This window comes from Anabrus simplex, chromosome 4 (genome assembly GCF_040414725.1).
Source record: "Anabrus simplex isolate iqAnaSimp1 chromosome 4, ASM4041472v1, whole genome shotgun sequence".
NCBI classification, from domain to species: domain Eukaryota; kingdom Metazoa; phylum Arthropoda; class Insecta; order Orthoptera; family Tettigoniidae; genus Anabrus; species Anabrus simplex.
In genome coordinates this window covers 140,335,084-140,359,425 of record NC_090268.1, presented here as the reverse complement: position 1 = coordinate 140,359,425, position 24,342 = coordinate 140,335,084, and the positions used below count along the sequence as shown (strand labels likewise).

Below are 24,342 nucleotides of genomic sequence, written 5' to 3'. Positions count from 1 at the left end.
ACCGTAAAAGAAGAAAGAAGCTAGTGGGCCGTGAAACCGATACGATCATTGTTAAAAACTGATTGGGCCATCTATTTGTCTCTTGTCTCAAGTTGTAAGCCTCTGGGAGGGAGCCGGATCACTGCTTCTAGTCTCCTCTTACCACTGGCAGGGTACATCGTGGATGTATCCTGCGCCCCAGCTCACCCACACGGCTCGTGCAAGATACTAAACGGAAGAGTACCGGAGTTGACCAAGAGAGAATTATCTGAAAAAATGCTAGGAGTGTGTCTCAGCTAAGAGGAAACAGTGATGGACTCAGGTCGGGTCCTCGTAGTCATCCTCTACATCTCACAAGCTGTAAACATGTGACGAGGTGAGGGGGAGGGGGCTGATTGTTCTGCACTGTATTCCAAGAAACGTACATCTTATTTACTCTTTGTGTTTGGCTTGTCGGCAGCGGCGTATGGAAGAGACAGCCAGGTGTTTACACAGATTCCTTTTCAACGTTTTATAAACTGTCCGAGTCCCGATGCTTACTCTAGACAAACTAAACTGGCGCGCGAACGTCCACAAGGTCATTCACTTTCAGTTACTAGCCTCTCTAAGCCCCCCTCCCCCCAACTTTCAACCACCTGACGTTTGACCATGCCGGCACGCACTGTAGTTCCCCGTCCAATTTGCAGTGTATTCCCGACACAGCAGGGGGTAGCCCCTTGCAATCAAAAGTGTTCACACAAATTCCATTCTGCCCCCTTAGCTGTCAGTCAAGTGAGTCTCTTTGTCTCCCAGTCTCTGTTTCTGAGAAGGCGTGCAGCATTGTTCACGGAACAAGCTAAGACGCTAAAGGACGATACTGTGCCGTTTCTTTCCAGCAGGACAGAAAAAAAGAAAATTCTTCCGAGGAACGCCGCACAATAAAGGCTTGGTTGTTACAGAAACATCCTTTTCGGACTCACGGTTCACTGTCGTTTATGTGTGTTCCTTCTAGGACGGGTCCTGTGAATGTCTGCTAACGATTTACACTAAAAATTAATGGAATATCACGCATCCGTAATATTATCTTCAAGAAACAAACAGAAACAAAATATGCCTGACATTGCCACCGATAAACGCTTATATTCTTAATTAATACACCTATAACATAACATGAGACACAAAGTACAGTAAAATAAATAACATGTGGAAGACGTACAATGTAGAAGCGGGATCAAGCAGGTTCTTTTACTTCACTGTATCTTTATATATTTCAAACAGCCTGTTTTTCTTCTTTTTTTTTTTTTTTTTTTTTTTTTACATTTTACAGTCTGCTTTAAGTCGCATCGACACAGATAGGTCTTGACGAGGAGGTATGAAAGGGCTAGGAGCGGGAAGGAAGCGACTGTGGTCTCATTCAAGATACTGCCACGATATTTCGCTGGTGTAAAAATGGGAAACCACAGAAAACCATCTTCATGGCTGCCGCAGTGGGATTCGAACCTATCTTCCGAATGCAAACTGATAGGTGCGTTACTCAAACCACGTGGCCACTTGCTCGGTCGAACAACCTAAGTCTTCATTGAGTTGCTCAAATCGCCTTTCATCAATAATGACACGTTATGTCCTTCAGCTGAGGTGAGTGGCTCACGCGGTAAAGCGCCGGCCTTCTCAGTCCGAGTTCGTGGGTTCGATCCCGACTCATTGTCCGCCGGTGTTATTTGGATGTGCTCAGATACGCCAACCTCGTGTCGGTAGATTTACCGGCACGTAAAACATCCACCATACGCGACAATATCCCAGCACCCCCCGCGTCTAAAATCAATAACACTATTATTTAAATCGTTCTCGAAGTTACAGTCTGGCTCCTTGCCTGAAAGGTCATCGTAGTGGCTTTCAATTCGATCCCCGGCTGGTTTACTTTTTTTGGTTTACATCGCACCGACACAGATAGGTCTTATGGCGACGATAGGATAGGAAAGGCCTAGGAATTGGAAGGAAGCGGCCGTGGCCTTAATTAAGGTACAGCCCCGGCATTTGCCTGGTGTGAAAATGGGAAACCACGGAAAACCATCTTCACTGCTGCCGACAGTGGGGCTCGAACCCACTATCTCCCGATTACTGGATACTGGCTGCACTTAAGCGACTGCAGCCATCGAGCTCGGTGCCGGGTATTTTAACGAAGCTTGGTTAATTTCTCGAACTCGAGGGATGGCTGGTTATGGTCGTCTCAATAGACTTCTCTTCATTCACATACAACACATTACGCTACTAATCACACGAGAGAAACGGGCAAAAGTGAATACGTACATTCGCATGGAGTTGGTGTCAGGAAGGGCAGCCGTTTGTAAAACTAGGCTTAATCCACATTGGCACCGACCCCAGATAACTAGGAAGAAAACCACGGAAGGAGCAGCTCAAGGGGGTTACAGAGTAACTATAATTATTCAGCTTTTAAACTAGTTACAGAGTTACTATAGGGTAAAGGGATGTGATAGAGGTAAGCACGTGATAAATCTTTTGAAGAAGTATCATGAACTTCTCTATTGCAGACTAACCATTTCAACTGTACTATTAGTTGCGTGAGGTTCTCAAGATGTCTCAGCTACTTGCATTGGTCTTCAACGTGCTCTAGCGAACACTTGATGCTCTTTCAAAGATCTATCACGAACTTATTTGTATCACGAAGATACCTCCCTTTGATCTAATTAGAATAATAACGCTATCGCTCATATTCGATTAATCTCTCTGAGTGATGAATAGAAAATGTAAACATTCGGTAAGGAGTCCAATATGAGGTAGGCCCTACACGCCAACTTTTTTTCGTAGCCGACCATTTTAGCGGTTCCCGCGGCCGGATAGTTCGGCCATTGACTATGGCAATGTTTGTGTATCATGTAAGATTAGCTGTCGATACATGTTGGGTAACCTTAGTATGGAGGCTAACTGTTCACCGTCATTTAACATTGATTCATTAAGAAAATGGAATGATGAAGTATAAACTTCGAGGAATGTTGTAAAAACAGCGGAGTTTCTGAGATTTGAACAAATCTCTGGGTCCATTGAGTTAGTAGGTAGGCCATTTTGAACGTTGCTTATTTGTTAATGTCTCAATAGGCTGTTTCGCTCGCCGTAAATAACGTGTACGAATGAATTTTTTTTTTTTCTGTTTGATCACAATTTGAACAGGAAAAATCCTACTGGAATCATTGACAATATACAAATTGCACGTTTTTCTTACGACGGTTTGTATCGTACTGTAAAGCCTGGAAGTGCAGTACCGGACAGAATATGTTTCAAATATTTGATGCGATATGTTTCATAGAAGACTTTTCATTTCGTCGGTACATTAAATTGCAGGCCTAGCAACCCCGAGGGAATGTTGTATTAATTTTACCTCTGCAGTTGTAACGATCATGTTACCGGTTTTATGCTCCACTTAACTTCTTTCCCCCGTGCATTTGTGCTGGGCCGCTCAAGACTGTCACAGGCTTTTTATAGTGATCATCTGATGAATAAAGGAGTATGCATGGTTTTCAGAAACTATTATTTATTTTTATCTCGATACCTTTAATACAGTACTATTATATATTTTTCACAGCCCATTATTTTAATTTACTTGTGGGATTTTCCTTGATGTGCATTCGATTTAGTTTCCTAGTGATTGATTTTATTATCGTAATATAAAGTCATATTACGGTGCTCGTATAATTGATTACACTTTCAGACAAAATTAATGACAAGACTTCTGAATTAATAGGAACGGAATATATTTGTGATAAATTAATCCGTCAGGAGTATACCATCCTATCGCACGTGGCAGATGAATTACCTTACTCTATATTGTCGTCGTCATCATCATCATCATCATCTAAAGGCTAAGCCTTGTCGCTGCAGCCACATCCCACGGTCTTCAGCAGTCCTTTTCATCGTGACATAGGAAGCAAAATCCGGCTGAGTGATTATGTTCCTAAGGTATGAGAGACGCGGTCATCCTCTCGACTTCTTCCCTAAGACCTTGCCTAGAAGGGTGTTATGTGGTAGGACGTGTTCAAGAATTTTTTTTGCTAGTGGTTTTACTTCGCACCGACACAGATAGAGGTCTTATGGTGACGATGAGATAGGAAGGACCTAGGAGTTGGAAGGAAGCGGCCGTGGCCTTAATTAAGGTACAGCCCCAGATTTTGCCTGGTGTGAAAATGGGAAACCACGGAAAACCATCTTCAGAGGTGCCGACAGTGGGATCCGAACCCACTATCTTCCGGATGCAAGCTCACAGCCGCGCGCTCCTAACCGCACGGCCAACTCGCCCGGTCCAAGAAATTAACTTTCCTCTCCTCTATTGAATAAATTAAGGTCCGTTTCTCATTAACGTCATTCAAGATAGTCTTCTTTTCTGTCCAACTCGCCCTGTCAATTCTTCTCCAAAACCACATTTCCGCAGCTTCTAGTGTTGATTGTGCTTGTTCTCCGAAAGTCCAGGTCCCACAACCGTAAGTTAACGCAATCCAAACAAAGATTTTAACAAATTTCCTCCTGGTTTCAATTCCTATGTGCTTATTTAACAATATATTTTTCCTGCTTTGAAACACTTGTTTTGCCATAGCAATTCTTCTTTTGACTTCTGTCAGCCACTGGTTATCATTAGTAATAAGTAATAACACTATCCAGATTACAAAATTCTTTAACCTGATCTATTTTTGCACAGCCTAATTTAATGTTTGTTTTCAATCCAGTCTTCTTCTTTTGAACGACCGTCATTTTTCGTTTTCTTTGTGTTTATTTTTAGCCTGAACTTCTCTAACTTGTTGTTTAGTATACCGAGCATCCTAGTCATTTTGTGTTCTGAATCAGCTATCAATAGAATATTATCTGCAAAGCGAATACTATTAATTTGTTTACCATTAAAATTTATCACTTTGGTTTTTTTCTTTTAGTGTTCTAATAACGAATTCTTGTTTTTGAAGAACCAAATATGACTAAATGCAACAAGTAACAACATATTATTTTCTCTCCGATACAACAATATGAAGATGTATCCGGGCCAATTTAGCTAAGCGCCTGTTTGACATGTATCGAACTTTTAAAACTCGTTGTAGGAAAGTGATCTAGTTACGACCCTGTGTCCAAACCAGTCATACCCCGTAGTCGTAAATGTTTTTTTTAAAATAGTATAAAAATGGGTGGTGTCCGGAAGCAGGTAACTTCCACAATTTGCAATGAGTATACTGTCGAAACATGGCAACGCCGAGAGCTGGCGGCTCCCGCGGCGGTCTTGACTGGCCGGACGGAACCAGTTCCCAAAGAAAAGAACCGACTGAAAGCACAAAACAACCACACATGGTTGGGTTCTAGCCCGTAAAGGACTAACGACGGCTAACTTACCGTCAGGCACCACGCAGTTCGTGGAGTTGGAAGGATGAGGTGGGATGAGGAAACTCGCACACTCTGACAATCTACCCCTGACATCATGCATCATCAAATGACTGCAGAATATCTATTAGACACTAGTGTTTTCACTTCTGCCGGTCGTAGCCAGAAGCTGGACAGCACCCCTTCTTCCTCTTTTCCCTAAAGTTATCTAAAGGCACGAGATGACTCGTTGCGTTGACCACGCGCGCCTCGTAATCTGCAGGCCTCCTGACTGAGTAGCGGTAGCTTGATTGGCTAAGGGCCATCAAGGCTCTCGTACCTCGAGAGTAGGAAGTTGAATCTTAAGACCTAACTTATTGCTTCCGCTCAAATTACTGAATAATAATAATAATAATAATAATAATAATAATAATAATAATAATAATAATAATAATAATAATGTTATTTTTACCATTGATGCTTTCACGGCCCGTACTTAGACATGATATAGGATTTTTGCGCTTATGCCGTGTCAAGAAAATAAGGTGAAATTCTTAACGTTCCGCAGAGAACTGTGCTGCTCCTTCTGAAGACGCACAGCAAAGTTCTCTGCGGAACGTAAAAAATTTCATCTTATTTTCTTGACACGGGATAAGCCCAAAAAAACCTTATCGTGTCAGTAATGTTATTTTTTTACGTTTCACTAACTACTTTGACGGTTTTCGGAGACGCCGAGGTGCCGAAATTTTGTCCCTCAGAATTTCTTTTGCGTGACAATAAATCTGCTGACACGAAGCTGACGTATTTGAGCACATTCAAATACCACCGGACTGAGCCGGGCTGAGTGGCTCAGATGGTTGAGCCGTTGGCCTTCTGACCCCAACTTGGCAAGTTCGATCCTGCTCAGTCCGGTGGTATTTGAAGGTGTCGGAAGATTTACTGGCACGTAAAACAGCTCCTGCGGGACTAAATTCTGGTACCTCGGCGTCTCCGAAAACCTTTAAAAAGTAGTTAGTGGGACGTAAAGCCAATAACATTATTATTGATCGAACTTGTTAAGTTGGGGTCAGAAAGCCAGCGCTCTACCGTCTCAACCACTCAGCCCCTCAAATCACTGAAGGCTGGGTCTTTATTTATTGAGGAACCTGGACTTTTTGTTTCAGCTTGATTTTTTTTCCTTGCAAATTTCTCTACAGTTTCGGTATTCATCCTCTCGAATCGAAGCGAGCCTCCAGTTGGAAGACTGTACCTTCTGGACATTCCATGTCATACTCCTAATTCTTGTGCTGACATCGGCCATTCGGAGTGTGTTCTTTCACTTATTCTTTCCCATCCACTCTAAAAATGGCGAATTTCTCAAGTGTTCAACGTAGCTCAGCTACATTGTCACTAGCTTATCATCCAGGCGGCCCAGTGCGAATTTTCAGCTTGTGAGATATTCGACGTAGGAAGCATCATCATTGTGATTCGAATTTCGAGTGAGACTAATTGCCCAATGATTTATGATCTAACGATTCGTTCGCGTGAAACGACAACTTGTTTTTTGTACCTTGCTCCGAGTCCAAGGTTTCCTTTACAAACGCTGTGTAAAATTAATACATTACTAATATCTCTTCTGAGGCTGCAGTAATTCAGGTTATCTGGTTCTCTCTCTTTCTCTCTCTTCATGATGACCAATAATTCCTTAAAATGAATTAAAACTATTTTCATGGAGGAATAAAATAATTTTGAAACTAGAATAGTTTGTTCGAAAATTTATCTTTTGTATGGAGTGTTTCTATCGACATCCTTCGAATTCAAGCTTAGATTTATTCGATTGGAAAGTTGGCAGGTTTTCGCTAAGAAATTAATATTTGCCCTTGACCTTCAGAAAATGGCCATGGCCCTGGGGCTCGGAAGATCAGAAATTAAAGTCGCTGTCGGAATAGGACAGCTTCCAAAGCCACCGGAAGAAGTAAAAACGAACTGAAGAATTTGTTGTGATAGCTATTTTGTGGAATCTTCAGCTGCTAGATGCTGTGACTACAATCATTGCTGCGGCTCCGTGTTTTTTGAAATTGTCTCACAAGTTGTGAAGGCCCGAGGAAAGAATTCCTTCCCACCTCCCACTCCGTTAGGCAGTAGCTCGTGAGGGTGTAACCAATTGCCGTTACCCACGATGCATCATCACACACACACACATCCTACAGATTAAATCCCGTTTTATAAGGCCGTGAAGGTACTACGAATGTTTTCTAATCCCTCACACATCATTCGATGTCACCTGTGACCGGATACTGGATGGTGACGTACCGAGAGAAATCTGCGTCATCGTTTGGCATAGAGAACAGTGCATGCCGGAAGAGATCAGACTGGCGCCGTGCACGAAGACGACTGACAACAAGTGTGTCCCGAACACTGCATACCGGATGTGCTGACACAGTGCCCTCTGTACCGAATAGCAAAGTGAAGATAGATGGGAGCTTGGCATGAATATCTTTGGACTTCCTCTGTCCTATGGTTTCCTAAAACGTAATGAATACATACTTAACTACAGTAGGAATTTGATCGTTTTAACCAGTAGTGTGCATGTGTGTCTGTCACTACTATTTTATACTATTCAACTAGTTATTTCTTGACCATTGAATTCCGGCTCCTTGGCTAAATGGTCAGCGTAGCGATCTGCGATTCAGAGGGCCCTGATTCGATTTCCGACCGGACGGCGGATTTTAACTGTGTCGTGTTACTCTTGCTCAGCCTGTGCTAGTCTTAAACCACATAAGTTCCCTCTGCGGAACGCCGACGCCACGGTTTAGAAGTAGCAGCCTTCATCGATTCCCGGCCTGGTCAGGGATTTTTACCTGGATTTGAAGACTGATTCGAGGTTCACTTGGCTTACCAGAGAATGATGTCAGGATCTATCTGACAATAAGATAGTAGCCCTGATCTGAATTACGACCGAGAGAATTCGTCGTGCTGACAACGGGCACCGCTTAATCTGCATTCACCAAAGTTGAGTAGCGGGTATTTGGTACGCCAAGGACCATCCGGACTGTTCGTTTGTTTGTATGTTTGTTTGTGCATCACTGATAGAGTGCCGGTCTCTGGATCCCTACACAGGGGATGCAAACCTGTCAGAGGTAATCGGATAATGGAAGGGCGGAAAAAAAATTCATTCGACACTTCATGTCGTACGACGTCGGTAAGATATATAAAAGATCACTGGTGACAGATTTGGTGTAGATCACCCAACAGAGATTAAGTTTATTCTGTCATCTGGTAGAGTAAATGGAACGTCTAAATTGACACGCAGGGAGCCTAAACGGCTTCAAATCAAAATGTATGTACCAGTAGTTGAGGTCACATTATTATTATTATTATTATTATTATTATTATTATTATTATTATTATTTCTATCTTTCAAACTTTTTTAAAATGCTATTTGTTCGGGGCGTCGACCTGTAGAGATCTTTTGCCCCTTTCTCTCAAACTTAGTCCCTTTCCTTTGCACTCTTTCCAGATGTTCTTTAAGTCTTTAACTCCTTTGTCGCTCTTCAACCGAGATGTTGCGTGCCTTGACGAGTTTCTCCGGTACACCATCCCTCATTCCCGCAATTTTCTTCCTAAATGTTTTTTTATTTTATTTTTAAGATTGTCTTTACGTCGCACCGACACACATAGGTCTTACGGCGACGATGGGATTGGAAAGGACTAGGAGTTGGAAGGAAGACTAAGTATCCTGCGTTCCAGCCTCTTTGGATTCATCCTCTCAATGTGCCCATGAAATGTTAGTCTTATTTTTCTTATAGCAGTTGTTATCTTGCCAACTTCTTCATAAAGGTCTCCATCGATCTGAATCGGAACATGGGTGGTGAATTTAGTGACATTTTTAGACCTAAGATCTTCCTAAGAGATCTATGTCCTTTCCCTTTTTTCAACGACTGGGTCCATTACTCTCGTCATAGTTTCCGTCGCATGTAGACACTGTGGTCTGACTACCGTACAATGATGTTTTAATTTTGCTTGGATGGGCATGGACTTGGATTTATAAGTTCTATGACATGGTCTGAAGGCCACTTCCATCTTTCCCATTATTATTATTATTATTATTATTATTATTATTATTATTATTATTATTATTATTATTATTTATTTTCTCCACATACACCCCAACCCCACTACGGTACTTGCCACGACAGGAATACATAATAATAAATACATTCCTCCACACTGGCATCCGGAAAAGCATCCGGCTTTAAAACGAGTGCCATTCTCCAGTAGGCTAATGTTCAAAAGGTCAGGAACATTGAATGATCGCTTCGACAACTTAACGGTAGAAATCCAATCCTACGAATGATTATGGGACATCTAGTCAGAAGATGTCGACATGACCCAGATGAAATGGCGTATGGCTTTTAGTGCCGGGAGTGTTCCAGGATAAGTTCGACTCGCCAGATGCAGGTCTTTTTTGATTTGACACCCTAGGCGACCTGTGCTTCGTGGTGAGGATGAAATGATGATGAAGACGACACATACACCCAGCCCCCGTATCTGCGAAATCAACCAATTATGGTTAAAATTCCCGACCCTGCCGGGAATCGAACTCGGGAGACCTATGACCAAAGGCCAGCACGCTAACCATTTAGCCATGGAGCCGGACACCCAGATAATGAGACCACTCATAGTACTTGAACTAATGAGAGTGTGGTGTAGGTAACAACGAATTTTCATCTCGGCTCTTGATAAAGGGTGCTTCGAGTGGGCTCGGCTTGAAGAGAACTTAAGGATGTGAATCTCGCACTACAGAAGTAGTCAGGTTCGATGACATATTTTCCCCTTCTTTAGTTATTTTTTGTTGTCTCCTCTGCTACACGCGACATTTGTGAATGAACATCGTTGCGCCACTTCAGTACGTGACATCGAGCACAGCACTGATCGTGACACCAATTGGACACTTGCTTAGGATTAAGTTTGCTAGAGCAGAGGGTATAATTTATCCCATCAGATCTAAACTGCCCAGATCTGAATCTGTGGGTGCGCCACTTTACTCGGGTCAAGTGAACGTTAATGATATTAGTGTGTATCTTGATAGAAAAAGAAAGATCTGAATAAATATTAGCTTGTAGAAACAGCTACCAGAACAAGAACACAGTATAGTGGGCCTGCGTTCAATACATTTCCAGAGCTGTTACCATTTTTAATTTATGTTCTGCTCAGATCCGTATGTGGTGAGACACAGTGTGCAGATTGCACTTTGTTTCCTGGTAATGGCTAGAACAAGTTTGTTACTTTTATTTCTGTCTCAGTCTCATCCTTGGCTTTGACAGTATGAAAGTGACTGAGGGTATGACCAGTGTTAGTAACATCGTTATCGGGCGAGTTGGCCGTGCGCGTAGAGGCGCGCGGCTGTGAGCTTGCATCCGGGAGATAGTAGGTTCGAATCCCACTATCGGCAGCCCTGAAAATGGTTTTCCGTGGTTTCCCATTTTCACACCAGGCAAATGCTGGGGCTGTACCTTAATTAAGGCCACGGCCGCTTCCTTCCAACTCCTAGGCCTTTCCTATCCCATCGTCGCCATAAGACCTATCTGTGTCGGTGCGACGTAAAGCCCATAGCAAAAAAAAAGTAACATCGTTCCCAGCACAGCCATTATTTTCCTTCTTCTGCCACTTTTCCCACACCTGTGAGGTCGCAGGTGCGAACTGCGTAGCACATGCGGATTGGGCTCTGTTTTACGACCGGGTGCCCTTCTTGACACCGACACTATAGGGAGGGATGTAATCACTATTGCTTGTTTCTGTTGTGGTTGGTTGTATGGTGTGTTGTCTGAATATGAAGAGGAGTGTGTTGAGACAAACACAGACACCCAGTCCCCGAGGCAGAAGAATTTATCAAAACGCAATCAAAATCCCCGACCCGGGCGGTAATCGAATTCGGGACCCTCTGAACCGAAGGCCTGAACGCTGACCATTCAGCCGAGGAGTCGGATTGTACCTAACACAGCTATTATCTGTGTGAATAGTGTGAAATTAATTTTTGCTCACAGTGTCGGCTGGTGTATGTTTTTCAATATGCTTGACAGACTGATGCCTAACAGCATCTTCTGGCCCGACGAGGAAAGCAACTGTAAACTACCATACTCCTCATTTCCCTAGTACGCCTACTCAGAGACACGTATGCACATGTGCTATCTAGGGCATCTCATGGTGGAACTGTTGAGGATTCAACAAGCTTTCGGGCTGAGGATCCAACGTACAGGGCGCTGTTCTAGTAGCTCCAAACTTTAATCATAGATTAATATAATCTAACATTCTTCTTATATCCGAGTATTTTGTAAGATATCTTGCTCGATGTGCATCTTTGGAACTGCTAGTGTAAGATGGTAGTACAAGCCGTCTAAGTAGTTGCATTGAATCATTCCGTGCTGCGTACCAATTCTTTATCGCAGACGGGATTAAGCATTATTACGTGACACGTAATGTTCTTTAAAGAAAAACATGCATTGGTCTCTGAAGAGGTGGGCGTTTTGTTCTGTTTGTACCTTCGTAGATTTATATTTCGTCTGTCGGCATTGCGTTTTTACTAATGGTCACGAATCATCATTGTACGAATATAGCGTTACCTGAATCTATAATGTAACGGTGTACTCCTACATAATACTAATGTCGCAAGGATAAGATAGCACATGAAGTGAGCAGTCCCGGCATGTCTTAGAGGAAATCGACGTGTGAAGCCTTTTATTATCATAATGCAACAAAGGAAGTTAAAACTGGCCAGCTTAAATGTTCATTTTTAAGAATTTTATTCCTAGATTATTAGTTCAGATTGTATTGTGTCGGCATATTAACGGAAGGTATGATGCAGAAAAGCAATATATTCTTCTCATTGAAGACATTCAGATATATATATATATATTACATAAATTCAACCAACTCTTTGGGCCTTACTTTCATAGCTAGAACGGTAAGCCTAGCAGCATACTTATCATCTCAATTCACGCATCACGACAAGTTGTATATAGTTCGTGGATCCCAGGTTAGACATTCATTACTAATAATGGCCATTTTGAGCGTAGATTTCCCTATGATTATACCCGATACACTCCAGTGAAATGAAGAATAAGGTATTATTTAAAGGTCAACAGCACGTAGTTCATACAATTCCAGTTTCATATATTATTCCAAATCCCTCCACAATAACGCAAGCTATTGGATAGTTACTACTTGCTCAAATACACGAAGTCGATGATAGAAGTATACAGAATTATTTAAAACTTCATAAATTAACTAACTACAACACACCTCTGATTTTTTGCCAGATTGGGAGTAATAGCATGATGTTACTACAGTATGGATCTTGATGAATTGGATTCACAGGGTGACGTCAGTCGTTTGCTAGTTGTCCTTGCCTTCTCAAGATAGCGGGTTCAATCTCGGCTGAGGTTGGGGCCATTTGAATATCCTTATGCAACATCTCCGTGTCGTTGGTTTCCAGCACACTAAGAAACTCCTGCTCGACGAAATTCTGACACCCCGGTGTCTCTTAATCTTTTTTTTTTGCTAGTTGTTTTACGTCGCACCGACACAGATAGGTCTTATGGCGACGATGGGACAGGAAAGGGTTAGGAGTGGGAAGGAAGCGGCCGTGGCCTTAATTAAGGTACAGCCCCAGCATTTGCCTGGTGCGAAAATGGGAAACCACGGAAAACCATTTTCAGGGCTGCCGACAGTGGGGTTCGAACCTACTATCTCCCGAATACTGGATACTGTCCGCACTTAAGCGACTGCAGCTATCGAGCTCGGTGTCTCTTAATCTGTACCATCCGATGAGACTATAATTAGATAAACATTATTATTATTATTATTATTATTATTATTATTATTATTATTATTATTATTATTATTATTATTGAAAGATAATTCGCGGTCTTATATCGTCTCTTCTCTTCATTTCCGAATTCAATTAAAACTGATGGAAAATATAAATTTCCTCAACTTTTAAGTGGAATAGTGAGAATTTCTAATTATAGTTAAGCTCCTCTATATATCCAGCTCAATTCCGATTTTTAAGACATACAGTGGTATCATCTGAATACTTGATGACAATTTGGATACTCCAAACGCCTAAGACTTCATAAGCATATCTCCATAGGATTAAAGTTTCGTTCCAACCATTTTTCACGGCCGTGTGTTGTCTTATCCGCATTCCAATGTTAAATACCTGTACTTCACTAGTGCAATATTTTGAGGTTATTTCTATTAAATTCTATTACGGAATGACTGTTTACACCCACACCTAGACCACTCTGCGAGTGTTCATTTAAACGTTCAAGTACCAAAAAGCCAGGGATAAAAAGGTTTTCTTCTCATCTCTAGTGGTACGCCAAACAATGGGAAGTGGAAGTCTGTGGTAGTGATATTGACAACGTAAGTAGTGGCGATGTTTGACGGATCAGAGAGCAGCCTCGATAAGGGTTTTCTTTCCTTTTTTTTTTCTCAGCCACCTCTTTGAGTAAGGATGAGGTCAATTTTAATTTTAAATATGTACGTCAACAGAGAAAGCCTGAGGATCATTGGCCTCCTGTTGTCAGTTAACGAGTTGACGGCGGCCCCACTGTTCACGTGCATTATTACAAGGTTATTTTCAGAAGCAGGAGTGGTAGTCCTCATCCTTTGTTCCTGGGTAAGCTTCTCCGACGTTGCAAACAATGTGGATATAAAAATAAATCGTGGCCACATGGTGAAGTCCAGTTGCAAGATTGACACAATATGAAACCCTCTTGAAGAATACCGTTTGAAGAATAAGAAAGAGATGCAGTGCAGTACCTGCACAGTACAAACGGTTTGGAAATGTCCGCATGAGTTACGCCGAAAAAGTGAATCTGTGATGGTGAAATAGTGTTGAGGGACCTTGGTACGTGGTTTCCGACTGGGAAAGAAAGATAAGAACGCCTGCTGGAGAAATGTTGTTTCGGAATTTGGCCAAGAGAGGTGATAGAAGGGAATCCATGACAAGAGTTCACAGAAATAAATAAATAAATAAATAAATAAATAAATAAATAAATAAATAAATGATATTAAATTTAAGCCCATTTAAGTTATATTTAACAATTTCTCGAATTCACCAACCACGAGCCCTTGGAATTGTACCTGCGTAGCTTAGAACAGCCCAGTATGGACCGCAAGTAAGTGGTCTAATGACCACCTACAATATGTACGCGGTGTAATTGAAACCCCCTCGGTGGTTGTTGAGTAGGCTTCGGCCTCCAGGTGGCCACGGCTGGTCCGTGGTTCGACAGCTCTGCACTCAGACCGGCAAACCGAGCAGAGGAGGGGTCAGTCGTTCGGGAGACGGAAAGGCGCTGATTCCCACCGTCGGCTGTCCTGATAATGGTTTTCCGTGGTTTTCCATTCTCCTGCACTAAGGCAAATGTCGGGACAGTTCCTAGTACAGGCCACGGCCGCCAACCCCCTCACCTCCACGCATCTCCTTCACCGTAACAAACTTCCGGGCCTGAGAGACGGCGTTGCCGTCTAGGAGGCCCGCCTCCCCCCTTCAGGGGAGGAATGTAAACATTTTTGCAGTGGTAGTAGTGGTGGTAGCAGCAGCAGCAGTAGTTGAATCCCTGTCTAGCGGCTGAATAAGGAAAATAACATCAATTTCGACTCTGAGAACAATACAGTTGTCATTTTGGATAAGTCAGGGCCATGACATGTGGGTAGATGGGCTTTTAAGCCTCCCATGCCTAATATCACCAGAGTCGAAAGCGAAAACGGAGGGAAGTTAGAGAGAGTAAATTGTTAAGATCATTACTACTTTACCACATAATTTTAACTCTGTGATATCGTTTAGATATGACGAAGAGTGGTGCTGGTGGTGGTGATTATTGTTTCGAGAGGAAGTACAACTTGGCAGCCATCCTCTATTAAAGCTAATCAGAAGTAAAGTGAAAGAGTCCTGATTCTTTGAAAAATAAAGGTATCAGTGAAAGAAAGTGGAAAGTCCCGAAGAAGGACGTGAAAAATTAAGGAGACTGCCTAGGCCTTACAAGCCTAGGGAGATAACAAGAGTCGACCAGTGGAGTTCGGATACGAGAGATAAAAGCGAGGATCCCGACACAAATAAGTAGAAGCTAGGGGAACCGTGGTCACCAACCCATGCTCCCCAAGCTGAGAGCCCCTGGTCCCCGTTTTAGTCGCCTCCTATGGCGGGCAGGGGATATTCTACCGTCCCCATCTACAGAGGGATATGATGAGAATCAACCGCCAGTTCTTAAAAGTATCCATACGTAGGTATCCATTAATTCCGTTTGCTTAATCTGTTTTACAAATGACATCATATTAATATAAAAATAGTTCGTTATTACTATACTCAGATTGCTGAATACAGTTTAGTGCTTGGTTGCCGTTGCTCGTGCATCGTGGAGTGAAAGATGCGACGTTGCCACAGTGACTACAACAGTGTAACCAACTTAAAGTGATAAGTACAGTGTAAAATAATTCAGTTACGCACTTAACTACTCTTTACCCCGAACCCTATTTATTCTTTACTGTCAATCTCTCAACGCTCCGGACTTAGCATTCTCTGATACCTGTTCGACGTAAAAATAGAACCGTCTATCTATCATAGGTCGCCTAGTAGAGTTCCGATTTCTGCCCCCTGGTAGAGTAAAACGGAATGTCAAAATTGTCGCTCAGGCAGTCCAGATGGCGTCATTAGAATGCTTGCACATGGGAGATGTATTATTATTATTATTATTATTATTATTATTATTATTATTATTATTATTATTATACTCATAGTTCTCCTAAGGATTCTTCAAGGATACAATGTATTATTCACTGATGTTCCTTGATGTACCAATTTCCGGTCTTGTTGAGCTCGTCTCCCACTACTCAGGATTATTATGAATCAAGGACTCAATTACTTTGTGTGTGACATGGGCGCACGCATCTCATCAATCAGAATCTTCAAGCTCTGATTTAACAAGCCTTTATAAGTGTGGGTTGGGGAAATCACTCTCTCTAAGGGCTGAGCCTGTTTTACAGTATCATCGTCAGACGTAAGTCGAATCGAGTGTCTTCCTTGATGGGTGTTGTAGACGGCGCGTACCAAGAACCCACGTTTCCAAACATATGATTTTTTTGAAAGAAGGTTGGTAGTGACTGTTGACCAGCCATTTTACCACCAGGCAAATGCTGGGCTGTACCTTAATTAAGGCCACGGCCGCTTCCTTCACACCCCTCGGCCTTTCCCATCCCATCACCATGTGTTGGTGTGACGTAAAAAAAAGTTATTTTGAATTTAGAATCCTTGTCATACACTTATGAGTGTTCTTAAGTTCTTGTTCAACTATAGTAGTTCTTATTCCATATTTTCTAATTTTTCACTTTCAGAACTTAACTAACATTTGGTTTGTTTTCAGTAGTGTGTGCTTGTACTGATCCAGGTTTATTGTTGCAGCAGTGGTGCCAACGGACTGTAGCGACGGCCGCGCATCCGATACGGAGGAGTTGCTGGGGCGCCACGACTGCGGCGTTACCAGCGACAAGGACGAACGTGACGGCAACGGAAAAACAGCGCCGCCATCTGTGGATGAACGGAGACAGCCGCTCAACTTTGAGGTGAATGTCCAATTCTGCTAGTTGTTCTATGTCAACAACATGCAAGATTTTCTTATTATAGGTCCACTAGTTATCAACACTGCGAATATACACGTCCCCGTATTTAATCACATGAATTTTAAAACTACATGCAGGAGAAGTTAGTTAAGACAACGGTCGCCTCAACGTAGTCGTAATAATCCTAGCAGGACCTGGGTTACAACCGAGATGCAGACTCGTATTTTGAAAAGAAGAAACGAAAAGATGGGCGCAGTTGAACATTGATTTGATCAATCCACCTACTCGATGTCCTTCCTCGTGGTCTTCTGCCGAAAACTTTGCCTTCCATGATACAATTCTTCAGATTTTCACTATCACGTCTTATAATATGTCCGAAGAATTGGACGATTCTCTTTATGACGCGAGAGGAGAAAATACTTCTGTCAGAGGAAGAGCACAGCGCTTTCCTCGACGAGTTTAGGACGGAACGGAAACTTTTATCTGTCCTTTTCATCATTTCAGTACGGTAGTGAATAAGGCATTATACATGGTCTTTGTAGCGAGAAACATGTTGCCAATTGCTCATTGATCATACCTCCATATTTATTCGTTGTTCGAACATGAATTAGTTGCCTTACGGTTAAACACAGTAAATTCCTGGCAGTAGAAACACAGTCTTGTTTTTCTTCTTCCTGGCATTCTACCAATTACCTGGGTTGGCAATTTGGACTTAGCCCATGTTTACGACCGGATGCCTTTCCTGACACGAACCCTACTGTGTGTTGTGGGATGTATTTACTATTGCGTGTTTCTGAGGTGGTCTCTGGTGTGATGAATTATGTGTAAATCTCGATAGTTGTGTATTAAGGCCGGGCTGGGTGGCTCAGACGGTTGAGGTGCTGGCCTTCTCACTCCGACTTGGTAGGTTCGATCCTGACTCAGTCTGGTGGTATTTGAAGGTGCACAAATACGTCAGCCTCGTGTCGGTAGATTTACTGGCACATAAAAGAACTGCTGCGGGACTAACTTCCGGCACCTCGGCGTCTCCGAAAACCGAAAAAGTAGTTAGTGAGACGTAAATCCAATAGCATTACAGTATTATGTGTATTAAGGCGAAGGCAAGCACCCAGTCCCCGAGCTGGAGGAATTAATCAGACAAAGCTAAATATCCCTGACCCGCCCGGGAATCGAACCCGGGGCCCTGCGACCCGAAGACCACTTCGTTGACCATTCAGCCAATGAGCCTGACTTGAAGCATACTGTCTAAGAAGTGTCTTTGGAGACCATAAGTTGCGTCCCGAAGTAAACATATCCTGGAAGTTTTTGTTTTTTCCCAGTGGTTTAACGTCGCGTTAACACATTGAAGGTTTTTGGCGAGGCAAGGATGGGAAAGCGCTGGTATTGGGAAGGAAGCGGCCATGAGCTTGGTGTGAAAATGGGATACCGTAGAAAACCACCTTCAGAGATGCCATCTCTCGAATGCAAGCTCATATCTACGCGACCATAACTGCCCTGGAAGTTGCGTACCAATGCACGTTAATTAATTTTATATCTTAATTATATTTAACAACATGCTTTTAATAATACTTATGAGCAAGTTTTCAGGGGTATATTGAACATGCATGAACTGAGTTTGTAAAGAAATGCACACTGGTTTATAAGCGAACATTCTCCTTCGTATTTACAGACTTAAAACCCAAGCTTTGTCTATGTTTAATAATGGTAACTGCTCTACGCCCCACTAACTACTTTTACGGTTTTCTGGGGCGCCGAGGTGCCGGAATTTAGTCCTGTAGGACTTATTTTACATGCCAGTAAATCTGCCAACACGAGGCTGACGTATTTGAGCACCTTCAAATACCACCGGACTGAGCCTGGATCGAACCTGCCAAGTTGGTGTCAGATGGCCAGCGCCTCAACCGTCTGAGCCACTCAGCCCGGCATTTGTCTATGTTAATAATAGGGTTAAGAATGTAATTCAGTATTATGTTAAAATATATGTGCAGCCCACGGACATTGCCTTTTTAAACATGATTAGACCTTTTTTGCTATTTGTTTTACGTCGCACCGACACAAACAGGTCTTACGGCGACGATTTGCCTGGTGTGAAAATGGAAAACCACGGAAAACCATCTTCCGGGCTGTCGACAGTGGGGTTCGAACCCACTATCTCCCGAATGCAAGCTCACAGCTGTGCGCCCCTAACCGCACGACCAACTCGCCCGGTATGATTGGACTTCATCTGGCTTATAGTGGAAGGCGTTTAAATGCAGGGGTCTTTATTAACTGTAGTCTTGAAATAGTCTTGTTGAAAGCAAGAATGTACATGTGTAGAAACGTTTTTATTTTTCATGATACCTCATCCCCGTTTTTTTTTCCAAACTTCTTCATTATATATGTATTTGATTGCATACTTATTGTGTCCGAATCGATATGTTAGGATGACTGGTGTTTGGTTGCTTAGATTTTTGTTTTTATTTTTGTGAAACGCTTCTCTCGGGTTGAATGTACAGGATGGTCAGAAACAACGTGAAGCGGGTATATCAGCGTTGTAGGATTGGTCATACTGATAAATAATCTGAAAGAAATAATTCGATATCTCGCACCGTTGTCATTTTATCAGCAGCTAAAGTTAGCCAATCAAATCGATTCCTGGGCGAATTCAGATGGGCTTTGCGCGGCAGTGTTGCTAAATCTGCACATGACTTAAGACCGGCATGAGAGCACTAGTCGAAGAATGAAACTTCGCCAGGGGAGAGGTTTGAATACAGACCTCCGAGCTGACAGGATCGCGCCAAAGCAACTGCGCTGCGGTGACCCTGGCTGAAACCAACGGTGTGTTTGCGTTTGAATTTGATTTCTCGACATGGCTGTCAAGCCGTTCTTAAGACATGTACAGATTTAATAATACTGCCGCGCAAAGTCCAGTTGTACAACTCCTAACATTTGAAGGTTACAATATGGGGGAAGTTTACACACTTTTTCCTCTCATATTTTGAACTTGTAGATAGATAGATAGATAGATAGATAGATAGATAGATAGATAGATAGATAGATAGAAGACAACATTTGAAGGTTACAATAGGGGAAAGTTTACACACACCTTTCCTCTCACATTTTGAACTTTCAGATAAATAAATAAATAAATAAATAAATAAATAAATAAATAAAGAAAGAAAGAAATAAATAAATAAATAATTCGATTAGAAGGCAAGCGTTGTTATGTATCCTTTTATTCATTAATGTAGGATACACGTAGTCGCATGATTTGGTACATCTCTTGTGGGACGCACCGTACCTACTCCCAGATAGTTTACTTCACGATGTATCGCAGCATCACGTCCTACATCAGCAGTTAACTGCTATGGATATTCACTCACCCGTGAAGCGGATTAGCGGAACTTGAGATTTATATTGCAGACTTCCTGGAAAAAGGATACGGCGAGCGAAGAAACTGTAATAACTATTTCATAAGGAGGTGCCTCAGTGTTCTGTAGATGAGAGCCGGCTCCTCTCATTGCAGTCGAAGTATTATAATAATAATAATAATAATAATAATAATAATAATAATAATAATAATAATAATAATAATGTTATTTGCTTTACGTCCCAGTAACTACTTTTTAAGGTCTTCGGAGACGCTGAGGTGCCGGAATTTAGTCCCGAAGGAGTTATTTTACGTGCCAGTAAATCTACCGACACGGGGCTGTCGTATTTGAGCACCCTCAAATACCACCGGACTGAGCCAGGAAGTCGAAGTATTAGAAGTAAGGAGACATACCTCGTTAGAAATACATTTTTATGTGCCTGGTCACTTGTAGGACTCCTAACATTTGAAAGTTACAATATGGGGAAAGTGACACTCCTTTTTTCTCTCATATTTTGAATTTGTAAAAATAAATGTCCATCTTTGTGGTGGAGTTCGATTCCCTCCTCAGCCATCCTGGAAGTGGTTTTGCGTGGTTTCCCATTTCTCCTCCAAGGAAATGCCAGGATGTTACCTAACTTAAAACCAACCGACCGACCGATCGACCAACCAACCTGTTCCCCGTGGGAAACGTCTCGTTGGACCCAGTTTACTTCAGTTTAATTAATTTTATTACATTAGATTGTTCTTTATCCGGCTTCTTGGCTGAATGGCCAGCGTCGAGAACTTCAATTCAGAGGGCTCCGGGTTCGATTCTCTACTCTGCTGCTTCGTCTTCTTCTTGGTTGGAATGGGCCTACCCCGGACTTCATTTTCTGCCTGTGTAACTCCTTTCATCTGTCCAGGGGATACCTTTCTTCTGGGGTTTTTCCTGAAATTCATGAACTTCTTTCAGGGTATGTCGTACAGAGAGTCTATCTTAAAGATTTGATATTCCCAGTTGTTTAATGTCCTTCTCAGTTTCTAGCTATTTGCTTTACGTCGCACCGACACAGATAGGTCTTATGGCGACGATGGGACAGGAAAGGCCTAGGAATGGGAAGGAAGCGGCCGTGGCCTTAATTAAAGTACAAATCCAGCATTTGCCTGGTGTGAAAATGGGAAACCACGGAAAACCATCTTCAGGGCTGCCGACAGTGGGGTTCGAAGCCACTATCTCCCGAATGTGAACTCACAGCTGCGCGCTCTCTAACAGCACGGCCAAGTCTTCTCAGTTTCTGTCAGCCAGAAGCAGTAACATATTCGTACAACATTGTAACTTTTTTTTTTTTTTTTTTTTTGCTAGGGGCTTTACGTCGCACCGACACAGATAGGTCTTATGGCGACGATGGGATAGGAAAGGCCTAGGAGTTGGAAGGAAGCGGCCGTGGCCTTAATTAAGGTACAGCCCCAGCATTTGCCTGGTGTGAAAATGGGAAACCACGGAAAACCATCTTCAGGGCTGCCGATAGTGGGATTCGAACCTACTGTCTCCCGGATGCAAGCTCACAGCCGCGCGCCTCTACGCGCACGGCCAACTCGCCCGGTACACTGTAACTTAGATACACTCGCGGGTGTTTCAAAAGTACAAAGAAAGAAACTGATCCTCTTGAGGTCACAGGAAATGCCCCCTATTGGTTGATAACATCCTCACACAATGCCAAGCACTCTTGTGGTAAGTTATCCAATCCCTCCCTTAAGCACGTTACAGATGGACAATGAGAAAATCATCGTACAAACTACTATGATTTGAATCGCATATAATTTATTCCTCTGACTCTGGGACCGGGTGTCGTCCTCCCAGATTTTGGAAATGCAGAAGAAGAAGGAAGCTTGTTCTTTAAAGACACCTATTCAGATATCCAGCCCAGATGCAGAGTGTGTGTTGTTAGGCAGTGAATCGGCAGCTCGTTGGCCTCTCGCCGCTGGGTTCCGTGGTTCAAATCCCGGTCACTCTACGTGAGATTTGTGCTGGACAAAGCGGAGGCGGGACAGGCTTTTTTCCGGGTACTCTTTTCCCTGTTGTCTTTCATTCCAGCAGCGCAATCCAATATCATTTCATTTCATCTGTCAGTCATTAATCATTGCCCCTTTACGAATGCGACAGACTTCGGCAGCTGGCAACATTCCTATTCTCGCCGCTAGATGGGAGCTTCATTTAATTCCTGGCCCGGTCGAATGACGAAAGGGGCTGAGGATTTTTCATGTTTGGCTGTGAAGGCTCTTAGGTACGCGGTCCTTTTGCCTTGACACAGCTTCATAGCGTCTGTGACGTCGAAACTCGCCGGTGTATTTCATCAATTGTCACGATAGTATTTTTTTATGCCTTGTATTTTACCATGGTATAATATCAAAATGTGTCAAAACACACTCAGCGTGCATTTCTTTTTTCCTATATCGAGGGCTTAAAAGACATCGCTGTACGATGTATTTTGACGAACGCCAGACTCAGCCATGTAGCTCCTTGGGAGATGAGTTCAGTCGTAAGCGCACAGTCTTCTTTCGGCAGCTCGGTCAATGCCCCCACAAGAAGGGGCCTCAGCAATTTCTCATTGTCCATCTGTAACGTGCTTAAGGGAGGAATTGGATAACTTACCTCAAGGGTGCTTGGCGTTGTATGAGGACGTTATCAACCAATAGGACATTTCAGTGTGACCTCGAGATGTATTTTTGAAACACCTGCGAGTATAATGTTTAGTGTTCTATGTTATTGCTTTGTTAGTAAGTAGCGTCGTGGCTGTTAGTCCCACATTAATTCTTAGTTAAGTGTCCGGCTCTATGGCTAAATGGTTAGCGTGCTGGCCTTTGGTCACAGGGGTCCCGGGTTCGATTCCCGGCAGGGTCGGGAATTTTAACCTTAATTGCTTAAATTCGCTGGCACGGGGGCTGGGTGTATGTGTTGTCTTCATCATCATTTCATCCTCGTCACGACGCACAGGTCGCCTACGGGCGTCAAATCAAAAGACCTGCATCCGGCGAGCCGAACTTGTCCTCGGATACTCCCGGCACTAAAAGCCATACGCCATTTCATTTCATTTCTTAGTTAAGTTATTGTGATGACTGTAATGATGCGTGATCACATAGTAATTCCGTTGATTGGCAGGACAGTCCTTTTTGGTAGTAGTAAAGTCTACCTAACCAAACTTGTTGACGTCACAATCATTGAACACTTTGAAGCTATTTTGCTGAAGACCCTACATAAAAACCAATGGTGGTGGTTATTTTATTAAGGAAAAATACAACGCGATAACTGTTCCCTATTAACGTTAAAGATAGCAGTAAGACGAAGAGATCCAATCTTATGAAAAATAAAAGTATTAGACAAAGAAAGGGAAGGGCCATGAAAAGTGTAAATTTTCAAAAAGTCTTCCTAGGACTAGTAAACGAATTCCGTTCTGTAGGATGAGAACAACAGTTGATCAAGGAAAGTCGGATAAGAACAATGAAATTGAAGAATTTGGGGGAAGCGGGAGAAATGACAGACTCAGGTGCGTGAACAGAATAGGCATGCAGCAAAATTCCTCATTTGTGACGATTGCGATATTGCATGGCTCTTCGCGAAGGATTTCATGTTCTTGTGGTTTTCGGTAAACGAAACCGACTGCACAGCCAGTGACACTCTTGATCGCATCATTCCACAGTAGCAGTCTACTTCGAGATCATCTTTTAGAAATCTGAGAAGATCATAAGGTCTTCCATATTTCCTCATATACGAACAGTGCGAGCGAACAACTGCAGTTTCCGTTGTAGATAGGCTATAATATGTTGAAAACACTCTTCTCGCTTTGCATTTCCTTTAAATTATACACATTAGTTTTTCGTTCTGTCCAACAGATTCGTAACATTCGTCTCCAACACCACTTGTTGAATGTTTCTATTTTTGTTGACAATCCATGTTTCAACTGCTTAAAGGAAGATGGAATAGAGGAGTGTTCGAACCCGTCGTGTATTCATTGAAATGGAAAAGGAGCATCGCATTATCTGCCATCACACATAAGCACATAAAAAATAAATAAGTCCATTAAGGTCGCCGGTTGTAGAGTAGG

The 24,342-nt window shown here is 42.6% G+C and overlaps 1 protein-coding gene across 1 annotated transcript in view; it reads left to right on the top strand.

The window, feature by feature from the left end:
• Positions 1–24,342, top strand: part of nkd (naked cuticle) — a 167,165-nt gene that overhangs the window by 117,714 nt on the left and 25,109 nt on the right. Inside the window, exon 2 of the mRNA XM_067146318.2 lies at positions 16,751–16,911. Coding sequence (XP_067002419.2) covers positions 16,751–16,911 — 161 coding nt within the window. The remainder of the gene's footprint in view (positions 1–16,750; positions 16,912–24,342) is intronic.